Below are 15,000 nucleotides of genomic sequence, written 5' to 3'. Positions count from 1 at the left end.
TAAAATAAAGAAAACAAAAAGTTTGAAGCGATTATACACTAATTAAAACATACGTATGAACATAATATTCTATCCTACCAAGTCTGTTCTGAAAAAAAATGCCCAATAAATTCTACACACTGCACCTTTAAGGAAACTGCAGCTGGTTCACAAACTGACATCGGAATACAGCGTCATCATCTGAACAAAAGCAGGAAGTGACATCATAAGTGCTTTACATTAAAAAAAAAATCAATAAAAAAATAAACAAAGGTTCATCATAGCGGTGAGCTGCACCTCCCAAAACTTTATTTAAACAAAAATGTATAACGATAAAACGACCATGGTGAAGCAAAGTAAACTGTGATTTAGTAGCGTTCATAAACACAGGCTTTTCCCCGTCTGCCTGCTGTGAATCGTTTGGTCTGAGTTGGCGGGGATTCAGACCAGAGCAAAGGCATTGAGAAAAACTATATAAAAATAGCATTCTTTACACTGATGGTCTGGTTTGCTGTTACATGTAATTTATGATCATCAGAGGAAAAATGAGACTGTTTCAGAAATATTTAAAAGTTCCTCGGAGGAGGTTTAAGTTAAATGCATTTTTACTTAATGATTTTTTTTTTAAATTAGGAAAACATGTCAATTTAAAGGTGCAGTGTGTAATATGACATCATCAAGGTGCAGTGTGTAATATGACATCATCAAGGTGCAGTGTGTAATATGACATCATCACGAAAGTTCTACAAAGTTCTAGAATGCAACACTCCCTGGGTAACCCCACCCCTTTAGAATAATAACAGAAGCTACAGTGGCCTTCAAGGACAAGAACAATTCTAAATTTTAAACAATGCACCTGATGACATTCCAACTATGACACTTTCAAGATGGCGGCACTAGGCCTTGGTCCAAAATATGCAGAAATATGGACATATATGAGACCCTTTCTAAGGGGGAAAAAAAATATTCAAAACTTTTTTTTCAGCTATTATGCACTAAATTAAATGTACTTATGGATATTATAATTACTTTCTATCAAATCTGCTAGGAAATAAAACCCAAAATTCTACACACTGCAGCTTTAAATAAAACACAATTTTTATTCAACTCAATTAATTAGAATTAAATTTATTTTGCCTTTTAAATTATATAAAGAAATCGATTATCGTTCATTTCTCAAACACCATGGTAACGTAAAGCAAAGTCAAACTTACATTTTTTTAAATATCAACTCCTCATATTTCTCTTTTCGTCAAATTCACACAATAGCTTTCATAATACGCTTTATATATTTTTGTAAATTCATACATAGGCTTATAGATATATATATATATATGTATATACAGTATAAGCCTATAGATATATATATATATATATATATATATATATATATATATATATATATATATTATAAAGAAGATAAAATTACTGATGGTTTCAGTTTTTTTGTCATAAATAAATTCAACATTTTAAGAATAATCTTTATAGCTTTCTTTTAAATATAATTCTCATACTTTGCTTTGTTCTATTCTAGGTTTAATATTCACCATAATCATACATATTCTCTCCTCTGTGTGTGTGTGTGTGTGTGTGTGTGTGTGTGTGTGTGTGTGTGTGTGTCTGTCTGTCAGTCTGTCTGTAGTCATGAAAACTCTTCCATTTTACAGATAGGGCAATGTGTGAAAATGATAATCATTATTCCCCCCCACCCCCCATACATATATTTAAATTTAAATTGTTCTTTTATTTTGAAAGTGCTGGAAAAGTGCTTGAATCCCGGCAGGTGCAGCTCACCTTTTACAGCGTTCATCTCAACAGGAGAAGTTAAAGGTGCAGTGTGTAATTTCGGAATATTTAGTGGCATCTATAGTTGGGGAAAGTCCTAGAAGTCAGCGCTCCCTTGCTAACCCCTGCCCTCCTTTGGGAGAGTTGACAGAAGCTACGGTGCATGGCCTTCAAGAAAAATGCCAATAAATTATACACACTGCACCTTTAAAATGAGCCGAGCTTCACCCAGGGAATAAAAAAAGAAAAAAATATTGTGAAGTCTATCAATGTGATTTTGAAAATGTGTATGAGATATATTCATGAGAGACGTTTTCTAAGTGCTGCGGTCTGTGTGTGTGTGTGTGTGTGTGTGTGTGTGTGTGTGTGTGTGTGTGTGTGTGTGTCAAAGGGAAACACCCAAGAGAAACATATTCAATAATCCCTTCACTCTGATACAGTGCAGTGCAGTTATTAGTGGAGCTTAGAGGACGTCTGCTTTCAGTCAAAATGATGTTGGAGCCCATTGTCTGTCTGTCTGCCTGCCTGTCTGTCTGTCTGTGTGTTTGTCTGTCTGTCTGTCTGTCTGTCTGTCTGTCTGTCTGTCTGTCTGTCTGTCTGTCTGCCTGCCTGTCTGTCTATTTCTTGACATTTGGACTTTTTTCTTGAGGTGCGATATGAAAAAAAAAAAAACTTCCTTATGTAATTTGTTTCTCTTCTGTGGCCTGAATACTTTTCCGTAGCCCAACGCTAAACCTTCGGGAATTTTTTTATTTTTTGTAAATATGAGTTGATAAAAGAGTAGAGGGAAGTTAAGACAAATAGGAATTACGTCAGAATTAATCACCTGGTTAAAAACGTCTGTACTGTTCAGAGATTGACTCCCATCGTAGTGTGGTGCATGGACACTGTCATTCCAAGTTGGTTTAATCTTCTCTTATTAAAGGCCTACTTCACCGGTGGGAATATGAAGGTGTATAGAATTCTGAGATCCTATGTAGTATAAATGTGCAAAAAAAATTGAAATCGGTTCATCCTAGCCTGAGAAAAGGCAGTGTTTTTTTTAACCCTATATTTCTCTTTCTCGTGACGTACTTTTTAAATATTACTGTGACATCACAGTAATATTTACAAAGTAAGTTTTTTTTTAACCCTATATTTCTCTTTCTGTGATGTCACAAGAAAGAGAAATATAGGGTTAAAAAAAACACTCTTTCTGCCTTTTCTCAGGCTAGGATGAACCAATTTAAAAAAAATTCGCACATTTATACTACATAGGATCTCAGAATTCAATACACCTTCATATTCAAACCGGTGAAGTAGGCCTTTAATTGAAGGTAAGGGTCTGTAGAACAATTCTGGTTTGAGAACCAAGAAACCAGACCAAATTTAATTGATTTCAATGTTTTTACCCATTTTCCAAAATGGCCACAAAAAAGAAAATTATGAACTTTTGAATAAGGGCGGATATTGGAGGCATCCATCTTTGATTTTTGGAATGCAAGAATTTTCTGATATTTCAACTCTAGATGGTTCGGTAACACTTTATAATAACTATCCGTTGTAACTCGTTAATAGATCATTAGTAAACTCTTAATTAATGATTATTAATGATTTGTTAAGTGTTTGTTAGCAGTTTGTTAAGGATTTATAACAATGGTAGATAGTTAATAGCTTAATAATTGAATCAGTTCATCTGGGAGGTAATCCGAGATACCGACGAGGCTGAAATAGGCCATAGACTATACACAGTGCATGGGCAACTGAGGGCAGCCCCATTTCCAATTGTTTTTAAATAAACTCAATACACACTGTGCATGCCATGGACTTGAACGTGACGTGAACAGTTAATCTCGGATTACCTCCCAGATGAACTGATTCAATTATTAAGCTATTAACTATCTACCATTGTTATACATCCTTAACAAACTGCTAACAAACACTTAACAAATTATCAATAATCATTAATTAAGAGTTTACTAATGATCTATTAACGAGTTACAACGGATAGTTATTATAAAGTGTTACCGATGGTTCCTCACACCGTAAATAGCAAAACAGATAATATTACAAAGCCTAGTGTAAACAAATTAAGACCTTCTTCAGAACATTCATGATTTAAAGCTGGGGTACATGATTTTGGGAGAAAATAGCAACCTGACACGCTCTACACCAGCCTCGCTCTGAGCTGTACACTTTGACCAATCAGAGCGAGGCTCCGATTCTCTGTTCTTATTGGCTGTTGGGACTGTCCATTCACTTTGGCACGACTTTGTTGGTGTAGAGCGTGTCAGGGAGGGACCATAGGGGAGGGACCAAAGAGAACAAATGGAGCGGTTGAGGTATTTGGATTCGAATCTCTTTCCCAACTGCTATTTTCTCCCCAAATCCTCCACCCCAGATTTAAGTTGTTGCCATATTGGAAGATGGACCAAAAAAAAAAATTGTTCTGGTTTCTCGACACTGGAACCAACATTGTTCTTCAGACCCTTACCTTCAATTTAGAAGAACATCAACTAGAAATGAGAACATACAGTGATCCATATACAGCCCCACACTAAATGTGTCCCAATCAAACAAGGTATTCTGTGGAACACTAATAATAATAATAATAATAATAGTAGTAGTAATAATAATAATAATAATAATAATAATAATAATAATAATAATAATAATAATAATAATAATAATAATAATAATAATAATAATAATAATAATAATAATAGTAGTAGTAGTAGTAGTAATAATAATAATAATAATAATAATAATAATAATAATAATAATAATAATAATAATAATAATAACAGTGCGATCAATTAGTGTGACGAACAGGAAACAACTGTATCAACTGTACAACATCGAGACATCAAAATAAATGACCCTCTGGTTACAGCTACAAGCGGAGCAAGGCGGGAATGTGTGTGTGTGTGTGTGTGTGTTTGTGTGTGTGTGTGTTAGGATAACAGATGGTGTGTGTGTGTGTGTGTGTGTGTGTGTGTGTGTGTGTGTGTGTGTGTGTGTGTGTTGGCACAGTGTGACTCCATCCAAAAGTCCTGACACCGTGATTTTCTCCTTCCGTTCTCAGTCAGGATCAGTCTGTCCTTGTGTCTTCATGGTGTGTGTGTGTGTGTCCAGAGGGTCTGTGTGTGTGTGTGTGTGTGCGTGTGTGTGTGCGTGTGTGTGTGTGTGTGTGTGTGTGTGTGTGTGTGTGTGCTAGGCTCAGCAGCAGCAGTAGTGAAGCTCTCTCTCTCTCTCTCTTTCTCTGTCTGTATCTCTCTCTATCTCTCTCTCTCTCTCTCTCTCTCTCTCTGTGTCTCTCTCTCTCTCTCTCTCTCTCTCTGTCTCTCTCTCTCTCTGTCTCTCTCTCTCTCTCTCTCTCTCTCTCTCTCTCTCAGACCACGGTACTGACGGAGGGATCTGATAGGTTCAGCTGTCCGGTGATGTCAGTCGGGTAGGGCTGCAAAGAGAAGAGCAAAAAGAAACACACACACACACACACACACACACACACACACACACACACACACACACACACACACACACACACACGTTAATTCAACACATTCAACAGACACAGAACCAAAATGGTGGACATTAAATCCTGCCTGATCTCAGTTTCATTTTGTTAATTTGGTTGCGTTCCGAATCGCATACTTTCTACTATATAGTTTGGTAGAAAAAAGATTTAGGATGTCCCGATTCTTGTGGCCAGATTTAGGATGGTTAGAAGTACCCGGATGTCCTACTTCATGCGGCCAAGATTGTTAGTGTTGAAAAGTGCATCCTATTTGGGCGATTCTGACCCACAATCCAGTGCGCACGTGAAGTGACGTAACATCGACGAAGCCTATAGGTCCATGTTATGAAAACAAACGGGGATGCGACGGATATAAAAGCAAGAGGCAAGATCAAGGCGCAATGTTATGATGAAATAAGAGAGAAAAGTATGTCCCAATAGTATGTCTACTGCATCCTAACTAGATTCTTTTTATCGTCGGATGTAGTATGTAGAATAGAAAAAAGAAAGAGTATGAGATTCGGAACGCAACCTTTGTGTCTATTGTAAAACTACATACGTACAAGAGTTTGTCGGCATCTTCAAAGTGCTCCGAGGAACTTTCAGTGTGTGTTCATTCCAAGCCCCAACCTCAGCGATTTTTACCGGCATCCAATAAGGAAGTGACCTACAACTGTAGTAACCAGGAAGTGCCACTAGGGGGGTGGTGCCAAGACGAGCAGTTTTTCTTTGCCTCACTTGTTAGACAGGCCGTTTTCAAAGTCTTATTAAACCTATTTACAGCCTGGTCCACAAAACCATGTTAGCCTGTATGTTTAGGTCATATCTCCATGACAACACTGAGGGGGGTGAATTTTTTTGGCCTACGCTAGTTTTTATTCTTTTGGAGGTTAAAATGTATTGGCGCGATCTCTTGAGTGACAGCTCTCCGCCTGTTGTCCCTCACTTTGCCTCGGAGGTATACGTCAGCTATCTCCCTCCCCCCTCACAAGATGGCGACACGCACAAACCAGGATTATTGGATGCCGTGTGAATAACTGAGGTCAGCCCGGATGCTACATCCATATTATTTACTATCTATGGTTAATTCCAGCGCCCCCCTTTGGACTAAAGCAGTAGTGTTTTTACCACGCCAGCTGTTGTTCCTGGGTGAGCGTATACCCATGACAAAGGCATAAAGAAAAACTATATAAAAATAGCATTCTTTGCACTGATGGTCTCGCTCGAATGGTATTTGCTGTTACATGTCATTTATGATCATCAGAGGAAAAATTTGACTTTTCACAATATTTTGAAGTCCCTCGTAGCGACTTTAAGGGGGCTGCCTTCCACTAACAGACAGACAGTGGGGAGGGTCCGGTCTGACTGGAGGCTAGATTGATGACTACATGAACCAATCAGGGGCTGCCTTCCACTAACAGACAGACAGTGGGGAGGGTCCGGTCTGACTGGAGGCTAGATTGACGACTACATGAACCAATCAGGGGCTGCCTTCCACTAACAGACAGAAAGTGGGGAGGGTCCGGTCTGACTGGAGGCTAGATTGATGACTACATGAACCAATCAGGGGCTGCCTTCCACTAACAGACAGACAGACAGTGGGGAGGGTCCGGTCTGACTGGAGGCTTGATTGACGACTACATGAACCAATCAGGGGCTGCCTTCCACTAACAGACAGACAGAAAGTGGGGAGGGTCCGGTCTGACTGGAGGCTAGATTGACGACTACATGAACCAATCAGGGGCTGCCTTCCACTAACAGACAGACAGAAAGTGGGGAGGGTCCGGTCTGACTGGAGGCTAGATTGATGACTACATGAACCAATCAGGGGCTGCCTTCCACTAACAGACAGACAGACAGTGGGGAGGGTCCGGTCTGACTGGAGGCTAGATTGACGACTACATGAACCAATCAGGGGCTGCCTTCCACTAACAGACAGACAGAAAGTGGGGAGGGTCCGGTCTGACTGGAGGCTAGATTGACGACTACATGAACCAATCAGGGGCTGCCTTCCACTAACAGACAGACAGTGGGGAGGGTCCAGTCTGACTGGAGGCTAGATTGACGACTACATGAACCAATCAGGGGCTGCCTTCCACTAACAGACATAAAGTGGTGAGGGTCCGGTCTGACTGGAGGCTAGATTGACGACTACATGAACCAATCAGGGGCTGCCTTCCACTAACAGACAGACAGTGGGGAGGGTCCGGTCTGACTGGAGGCTAGATTGATGACTACATGAACCAATCAGGGGCTGCCTTCCACTAACAGACATAAAGTGGGGAGGGTCCGGTCTGACTGGAGGCTAGATTGATGACTACATGAACCAATCAGGGGCTGCCTTCCACTAACAGACAGACAGTGGGGGAGGGTCAGAATTAGAATCTTTTCTTGTCATTGTTCAGTCTAAAACGAAATTTTAGCAGCATCCAAATATACACTCAAACACAAAATATGGAATAGTAACAGATTGTGAAGGCAGTAGTGCAGTGTAAGTGAGATGGTTGAAGCTGTTGGGCTGATCGGTACAGTAGGAATATGGCAAACATACAGTTTGATTTGTGTGTAATTTGTGTTGTTCTTCGCCTCGCTGTATAACACACACACACACACACACACACACACCAGACACACACACACACACACACACACGCACACACACACACACACACATACATTATACACACACATTATACACACATGCACATACATTATACACACACACACCAGACACACACACACACACACACATTATACACACATGCACATGCGCATTTATAATTTATTTTTTGTGAATTTTTTGCCCGTGGCGCGGATGGTGTTGCCGTTTGTCCTTTTGAAGAGCAGGCCGGTGTCACACACACACACACACACACACACACACACACACACACACACACACACACACACACACACACACTATGACTGTGTGACTGTGTGACTTTTGACCATCTGCTAAGAGCACCAGCTGATTATATAACACACTGCCTGCAGTCTGTCTGTCTGCTTCACTGAACACTGGCTGTGTGTGTGTGTGTGTGTGTGTGTGTGAGTGTGTGTGTGTGTGTGTGTGTGTGTGTGTGTGTGTGTGTGTGTGTGTGTGTGTGTGTGTGTGTGTGTGTGTGTGTGTGTGTGTGTGTGTGTGTGTGTGTGTGTGTGTGTGTGTGTGTGTGTGTGTGTGTGTGTGTGTGTGTGTGTGTGTGTGTGTGTGTGTGTGTGTGTGTGTGTGTGTGTGTGTGTGTGTGTGTGTGTGTGTGTGTGTGTAAATTCATTTTTCATCTTTAATTATTATTATTATTATTTTCTTTCTTCCTTTCTATTTCTTTGCGCAGAAAATATGTATATATACATATCTAACCCAATCTCTCTCTCTCTCTCTCTCTCAGTGTCTCTCTCTCTCTCTCTCCTGTGAAGCCCAGTGTCTCTCTCTCTCTCTCTCAGTGCATCTCTCTCTCTCTCTCTCTCTCTCTCTCTCTCTCTCTCTCTCTCTCTCTCTCTCTCCCTCTCTCTCTCTCTCTCTCTCTCTCGCTCTCTAAAGGCTGTACATGGGAACATTAAGAAATTGTAAGATGATGAAAACCTATCTTTGTTGTTACAATAAAATACAAAATATATATAATGTTTATTTACTGTGATCATATGAACAGCTGATCTAGACGAGTGTATTCCCCTCACAGCTGTTTAACATGGTAATCCGGCCCTGCTAACTCCTAGCCGTTTGAAGTGCTAATCATGCTACACTAGCTGTGTGTGTGTGTGTGTGTGTGTGTGTGTGTGTGTGTGTGTGTGTGTGAGTGTGTGTGTGTGTGTGTGTGGCCTTTAGCTGCCCCTGTTTGAAATGTAAATCCAGAGAGATTATAAATGTGTTTCAGGCCAGATGCTTAAAGCTGCTCAGAGGAACTTTCAGTGTGTGTTAATTCTAGCGCCCCCCTTTGGACAAAAGCGGTAGTGTTTTTACCAATAAATGTCCACGTGTCTCCAAGTGTCTCTGTAGGTTATTTAAAAAGAAATCAAGCAAGTAGACTAATAATAACATTAATGAATTATTGGTTATCGCATCACAGAAGGCCTATTGGCCTATTATAATAATAAAAAAACACCACCTTAACTATGTTTACAGTTTAAAAATGTTTTGAATGAAATGCAAACCTCAGTGAATCATTTGCTCTTGTTTCTCTGTCCTGAGATTCACACAGACTGAGCAGTCTTGTTTAAATGTTACAAATTGAGCTAATAAACTGAACTTTGATTTTTTTTGCTGCAGAAGTTATCTCAACTAATTTTTGTTATCTAATTTGATAATAAGGTGATTGTATGCAGAATGCTCGTGCCAGAAACTCATACAGTGGTTTTGTACAGATAAATAAATAAATATTAGCAGGTTCTCAATAGTATTTCAATTTAGGGGGGGCGCGAAAAAAATTCTGTCCCCCAGGGGGGGCAAGACAGAAAATAATTGAGAACCACTGGTCTAACTCATTTATTTCATCATAACATTGCTCCTTGATCTTGCCTCTTGCTTTTATATCCGTCTCATCCCCGTTTGTTTTCATATGGAGGCTCCGTCGATGTGACGTCACTTCCGGTGCACACTGGATTGTGGGTCAGAATCGCCCAAATAGGATGCTGATTTCAACACTAAACATCTTGGCTGGATGTAGTAGACATCTGGGTATTTCTAACCATACTAAATCTGGCCACAAGAATCAGGACATCCTAAATCTCTTTTTTTCACCATACAAAATAGTAGATAGTATGGGGACTGGAACGCAGGGTGAATCAGCATACTATAAAATTAAGAACATATCAAGAATTGAATATATATCAGGACTTGTGTCTCAACAGGATGCAAGAGTAATCTTTAGTAGACTTACTGTTACTGTGTCTTCATCCTGAGGAGAGAGAGAGAGAAAAAGAAAATACATGCTTAATTTATATTATAGTTTTTACTTTCTAAGTTAAGCCCCTATCTCACTGGGCTGCGACAGTGTGCGACAAGTTGGAGACACAAAATTGCGACCAAACATGCAAATTAGCGACAATTTTCACTTGCAGTCTCACTGAGTTGGTTCCTCACGACACGTTTGCGAATGTCCTGCCCAACACTTGCCAGGAGGTCGCATTTATGTCTCGCGAGCGTCGCACGACCGTCTCATTTTTGTCTCAAATCAGTCGCAATTTAGTTTCATAAGTCGCCAACCCCTCGCAAAGCTGTCTGACATTGCTCGCACTTTCTGACTCGCGGAAACTAAATTGAGAAGGGTTTGCGACGCGTTGGAGACACCTGCGACCACTCTGAGACTGTTTTGAGACAGATTTGTCGCACACTTTTTTTGAACATGTTCAAAATTCATGCGACAGGACTGCGCGGCTCTGCGACTCATGCGAGGAAATTGAGACCTCCGCGAACGTTTGGAGACAGTTTAGAGACTCGTTTGCGAATGAAGTCTCCAACTTGTCGCAAACAGTCGCAGCCCAGTGAGATAGGGGCTTTACAGTTATCATCACTGACTTTATCTGACTGTCACATATGAGACCATTTCTGTCCCTCCAGCCATGCTCATAATAAAAGAAATCTAAAATCTGGTGGGGTACAGTTTTACAGAAGCTACGGTGGCCTTCAAGGACAAGAAGCTAGTTACTAAAGATGGCATCATCCACCACTGCCTCAAGTCTTTCCACAATATCAAGTGATGAGGTGAAGATGTATTTAGTTATTTATTATATAGTACTTCTTCTTCTTCTTGGTCTTCCAACAGAATGTGTAAGGCCGTTAAAGCCCTTCTTCACCGGTGGGAATATGAAGGTGTATTGAACTCTGAGATCCTATGTAGTATAAATGTGCAAACATTTTAGAAAACGGTTCATCCTAGCCTGAGAAAAGGCAGAAAGAGTGTTTTATGGTCTCACTGTCTAACCCTACATGTTCCCATGCGTGACATCACACATGGTAAAATGTAGGGTTAGGATTAACAGGACAGCTGGGCCAAGGGAAGACTGAGGAAAGACTGAGGGAAGAAAAACCTCATTCATTATCTTATAATAGCGAGTTTATAATGATAGAACGCCGTTTCCTTATGGGTGAAGTATTCCGTTAAGTTTGTCTGTTCTGTGCTACTGTAGAAACATGGCGGTGCAACATGGCGGCCTCAGCGCCCCGCTCCTATGTAGATATAAAAGGCTCATTCTAAACTCATAAAACAACATATTTTATTTTCAACAGTCTACATACTAATTAAAACACACTTATTAACATATTATATAAATATTACATTTCTACCAAGTCTGTTCTGTAAAAATGCCAATAAATGCTACACACTGCCCCTTTAAATGATGCTGCAGGTTATGACAGTGTGAGACACAGACACCAAGCCTTGTGTGTCTCATCCATATGGATGTGAATCTCAGATCAGCACAACATGACGGGCGGCCGAGCAACTCACACATTCAATTCCATGTTCCTCATGTAAGATTAATGTTGAGTGGTGGTTTCTGTGTGTGTGTGCGTGTGAAAGAGAGAGAGAGAGTGTGTGTGTGTGTGTGAGAGAGAGAGAGAGAGAGTGAGTGTGTGTTTGTGTGAGTGAGAGAGAGAGAGAGAGAGAGAGAGAGAAAGGTTATTTTCAATCTCCTATGAGGAATTTGAACTTTTAAATATTTCTGAAACCGTACATTTTTTGTAAATCACATGTAACAGCAAACGAGACCATCCGTGTAAAGAGAATTCTATTTTTATATAGTTTTTCTCAATGCCTTTGCTCTGGTCTGAATCCCCGCCAACTCAGACCAAACCATTTACATCAGGCAGAGGGGAAAAGCCTGTGTTTATGAACGCTACTAAATCACAGTTTACTTTGCTTCACCATGGTCGTTTTAGAGTAGTAGAACATTTAAAAAATATATTTTATTTGTTTCATAATACTTTTTTCAGTCGTTGCTGGTGTTACTACTATGACTTTGGCTTGACTTGACATTTAAATACATTTTTTTTTTTAAGTCTTTATTGAACATGGTTAAAAAAATAAAAAAATAATACAAACATAAATAAAACAATTGAGCAATAAAAAGGAAATAAATAAATAAAAAAACAAAAAAAAACAAATGGGATCCTAAACAACAAATACATAACTCAAATAATATAGTTCATGTTCAAAAGGGATAGGAAGAAGTTAAAAAAAAACTTTTCTGGTCCTACCCCCTCTTATTTTTTATAATTGTTTACAAAAATAAATAAATAAATAAATAAAAAATAAATCTTCGGTAAGTATCAGTCAGTGACTATGATGTTTAGCTCTTGGGCTAAACAAATCAAAACTTTGCAAGAGGACAATATCAAAATGAAATAAAATAAAATAAATGAAAAAAAAAAAATTAAAGGAACAGATGAACGAAAATCATGAAATTGAAAACAGCAAAACAGTAGAAGTAGCAGTATTGATAGTACAGGTGAAACTCATATTATCAGAATATCATGGAAAATGAATTGGAATTGAGGCAAGAAATCATGCAAAATGGAACCCAAAACCAAGTACTGAGTACATATGGATGATTATACTTTATAGAGGGCCGACATTTCTGTATTTATAATCCCTTCTTTATTGATTTCATGTAATATTTAAAAAAAAAACATGATAACAAATAAAGGCTTGAAATATCTCACTTTGCATGTAATGAGTCTGTATAACATATTATTTTCACCTTTTTAAGTTGAATTACTGAAATAAATTAACTTTTGCACGATATTCAAATGTTTCGAGTTTCACCTGTGTATAACAGCAGTGTACAGTAGAACACAGATAGCAGTGTTGATACACAGTAAATTCCCCAGTGTTAAATATGCAGTGTCAAACTCCATTAACTCTATCTGAGTTAATATAACAACAGCTGGAGTAGAATGCCTCCTAGTGTTGGTGACAATTTCGGTAGTTAAAAGACGGGGTGTATAAAGTACTCTATAAGGCTTTAAATAACACTATACAGTGTATTTTTAACTCTATTTTGAGTTAATTTAACTCTAAAATTGTAACACTTTGAAGAGAGTTAATTTAACTCCAATTCTGAGTGGGACCAAATACACTCGGAAATGGTGTTAAATTTAACTCTTTTAGTGTTATTTTAACACTTCAAAATTTACTGTGTAGTACATCAAGTACTGTGTTGGTTACCTGTAAGTTCTTCCTCCATACGTTGACAGCAGCGAAGGCGAGTTGCATCTGTTTCCGTCGCGCGTCTTTGTGGCGTTTATAAGCGATCTCGATGAAGATGAGAAAGATCCCCGCAACGATGCCCCCGGCAACCAGCATGAACACACCTGAGGGGGCAGACAGGTAGAGAGAGAGAGAGACAGGTAAACACAGGTAGAGAGAGAGAGATAGACAGGTAAACACAGGTAGAGAGAGACAGACAGGTAAACACAGGTAGAGAGAGAGATAGACAGGTAAACACAGGTACAGACAGGTAGAGAGAGACAGACAGGTAGAGAGAGACAGGTAAACACAGGTAGAGAGAGACAGGCAGGTAAACACAGGTACAGACAGGTAGAGAGAGAGATAGACAGGTAAACAGAAAGGTGAGGGGAAGACAGGTAGAGAGAGACAGACAGGTAAACACAGGTACAGAGGGACAGACAGGTAAACACAGGTAGAGAGAGACAGACAGGTAAACACAGGTACAGACAGGTAGAGAGAGACAGGTAAACACAGGTAGAGAGAGACAGACAGGTAAACACAGGTAGAGAGAGACAGACAGGTAAACACAGGTACAGAGGGACAGACAGGTAGAGAGACAGGTACAGAGGGATAGACAGGTAGACAGACAAGTGAGGGGGGACAGACAGGTGAGGGGAAGACAGGTACAGAGGGACAGACAGGTGAGGGGAGAGGTACAGAGAGACAGACAGGTAGACAGACAGGTGAGGGGACAGACAGGTAGACAGACAGGTAAACACAGGTGAGGGGAGAGGTACAGAGGGACAGACAGGTGAGGGGACAGACAGGTAGACAAACAGGTGAGGGGGAGACAGGTAGAGAGGGACAGACAGGTGAGGGGACAGGTACAGACAGGTAAACACAGGTACAGAGAGACAGACAGGTAAACACAGGTACAGAGAGACAGACAGGTAAACAGACAGGTGAGGGGAAGACAGGTAGACAGAGACAGACAGGTAAACACAGGTAAAGGGAGACAAACAGGTGAGGGGGAGACAGGTAGAGAGAGACAGACAGGTGAGGGGGGAGACAGGTAGAGAGAGACAGACAGGTACAGAGAGACAGACAGGTACAGAGGGACAGACAGGTGAGGGGAGAGACAGGTAGACAGACAGGTGAGGGGAGAGACAGCTTTTGCATTATTATTATTTTCAATTTTAAATTTCTCAATATTTCAATTTAATATTTTCAAATATTTTATTACTAATTTTAAATGTTTTCATCGTTTTGTATTTTCTTCTGTTGAAATCCTTTTTTGGGTGTGGTTTTCATATTGCCAGTGTGTGTGTGTGTGTGTGTGTGTGTGTGTGTGTGTGTGTGTGTGTGTGTGTGTGTGTGTGTGTGTCCGGGCCAGTGTGTGTGTGTGTGTGAGAGAGTGTGTATTTGTGTGTGTGTGTGTGAGTGTCTTTCAGGTCATCCCCTCTTCCCTTTAAATGAAACCCTGCCGTCAGGGAGTAGACTGTGTTGCCAAGATGCAAATCAAATCTCTTAAAACTATCCTGTGTCCCCGTCACTGCATTAAGCTGATTAACAATG

At 40.0% G+C, this 15,000-nt stretch overlaps 1 protein-coding gene across 1 annotated transcript in view; it reads right to left on the bottom strand.

Annotated features, from left to right (window-relative positions):
* Window positions 1-5,134: 5,134 nt before the first annotated feature.
* LOC307257359 (glutamate receptor ionotropic, NMDA 1-like) overlaps window positions 5,135-15,000 on the bottom strand; it is a gene marked incomplete at both ends in the record, with an annotated part of 94,139 nt that continues 84,273 nt past the window's right edge. The window contains 2 exons of the mRNA XM_080036560.1: window positions 5,135-5,200; window positions 13,423-13,568. Of these exons, the coding sequence (XP_079892686.1) occupies window positions 5,135-5,200; window positions 13,423-13,568 (212 nt within the window). The remainder of the gene's footprint in view (window positions 5,201-13,422; window positions 13,569-15,000) is intronic.

Source organism: Ammodytes marinus, assembly GCF_949987685.1.
Source record: "Ammodytes marinus genome assembly, chromosome: 2".
Classification (NCBI taxonomy): Eukaryota; Metazoa; Chordata; class Actinopteri; order Uranoscopiformes; family Ammodytidae; genus Ammodytes; species Ammodytes marinus.
Note: the sequence above shows the minus strand (reverse complement) of the source record. Positions and strands in the feature narration are given on the sequence as shown.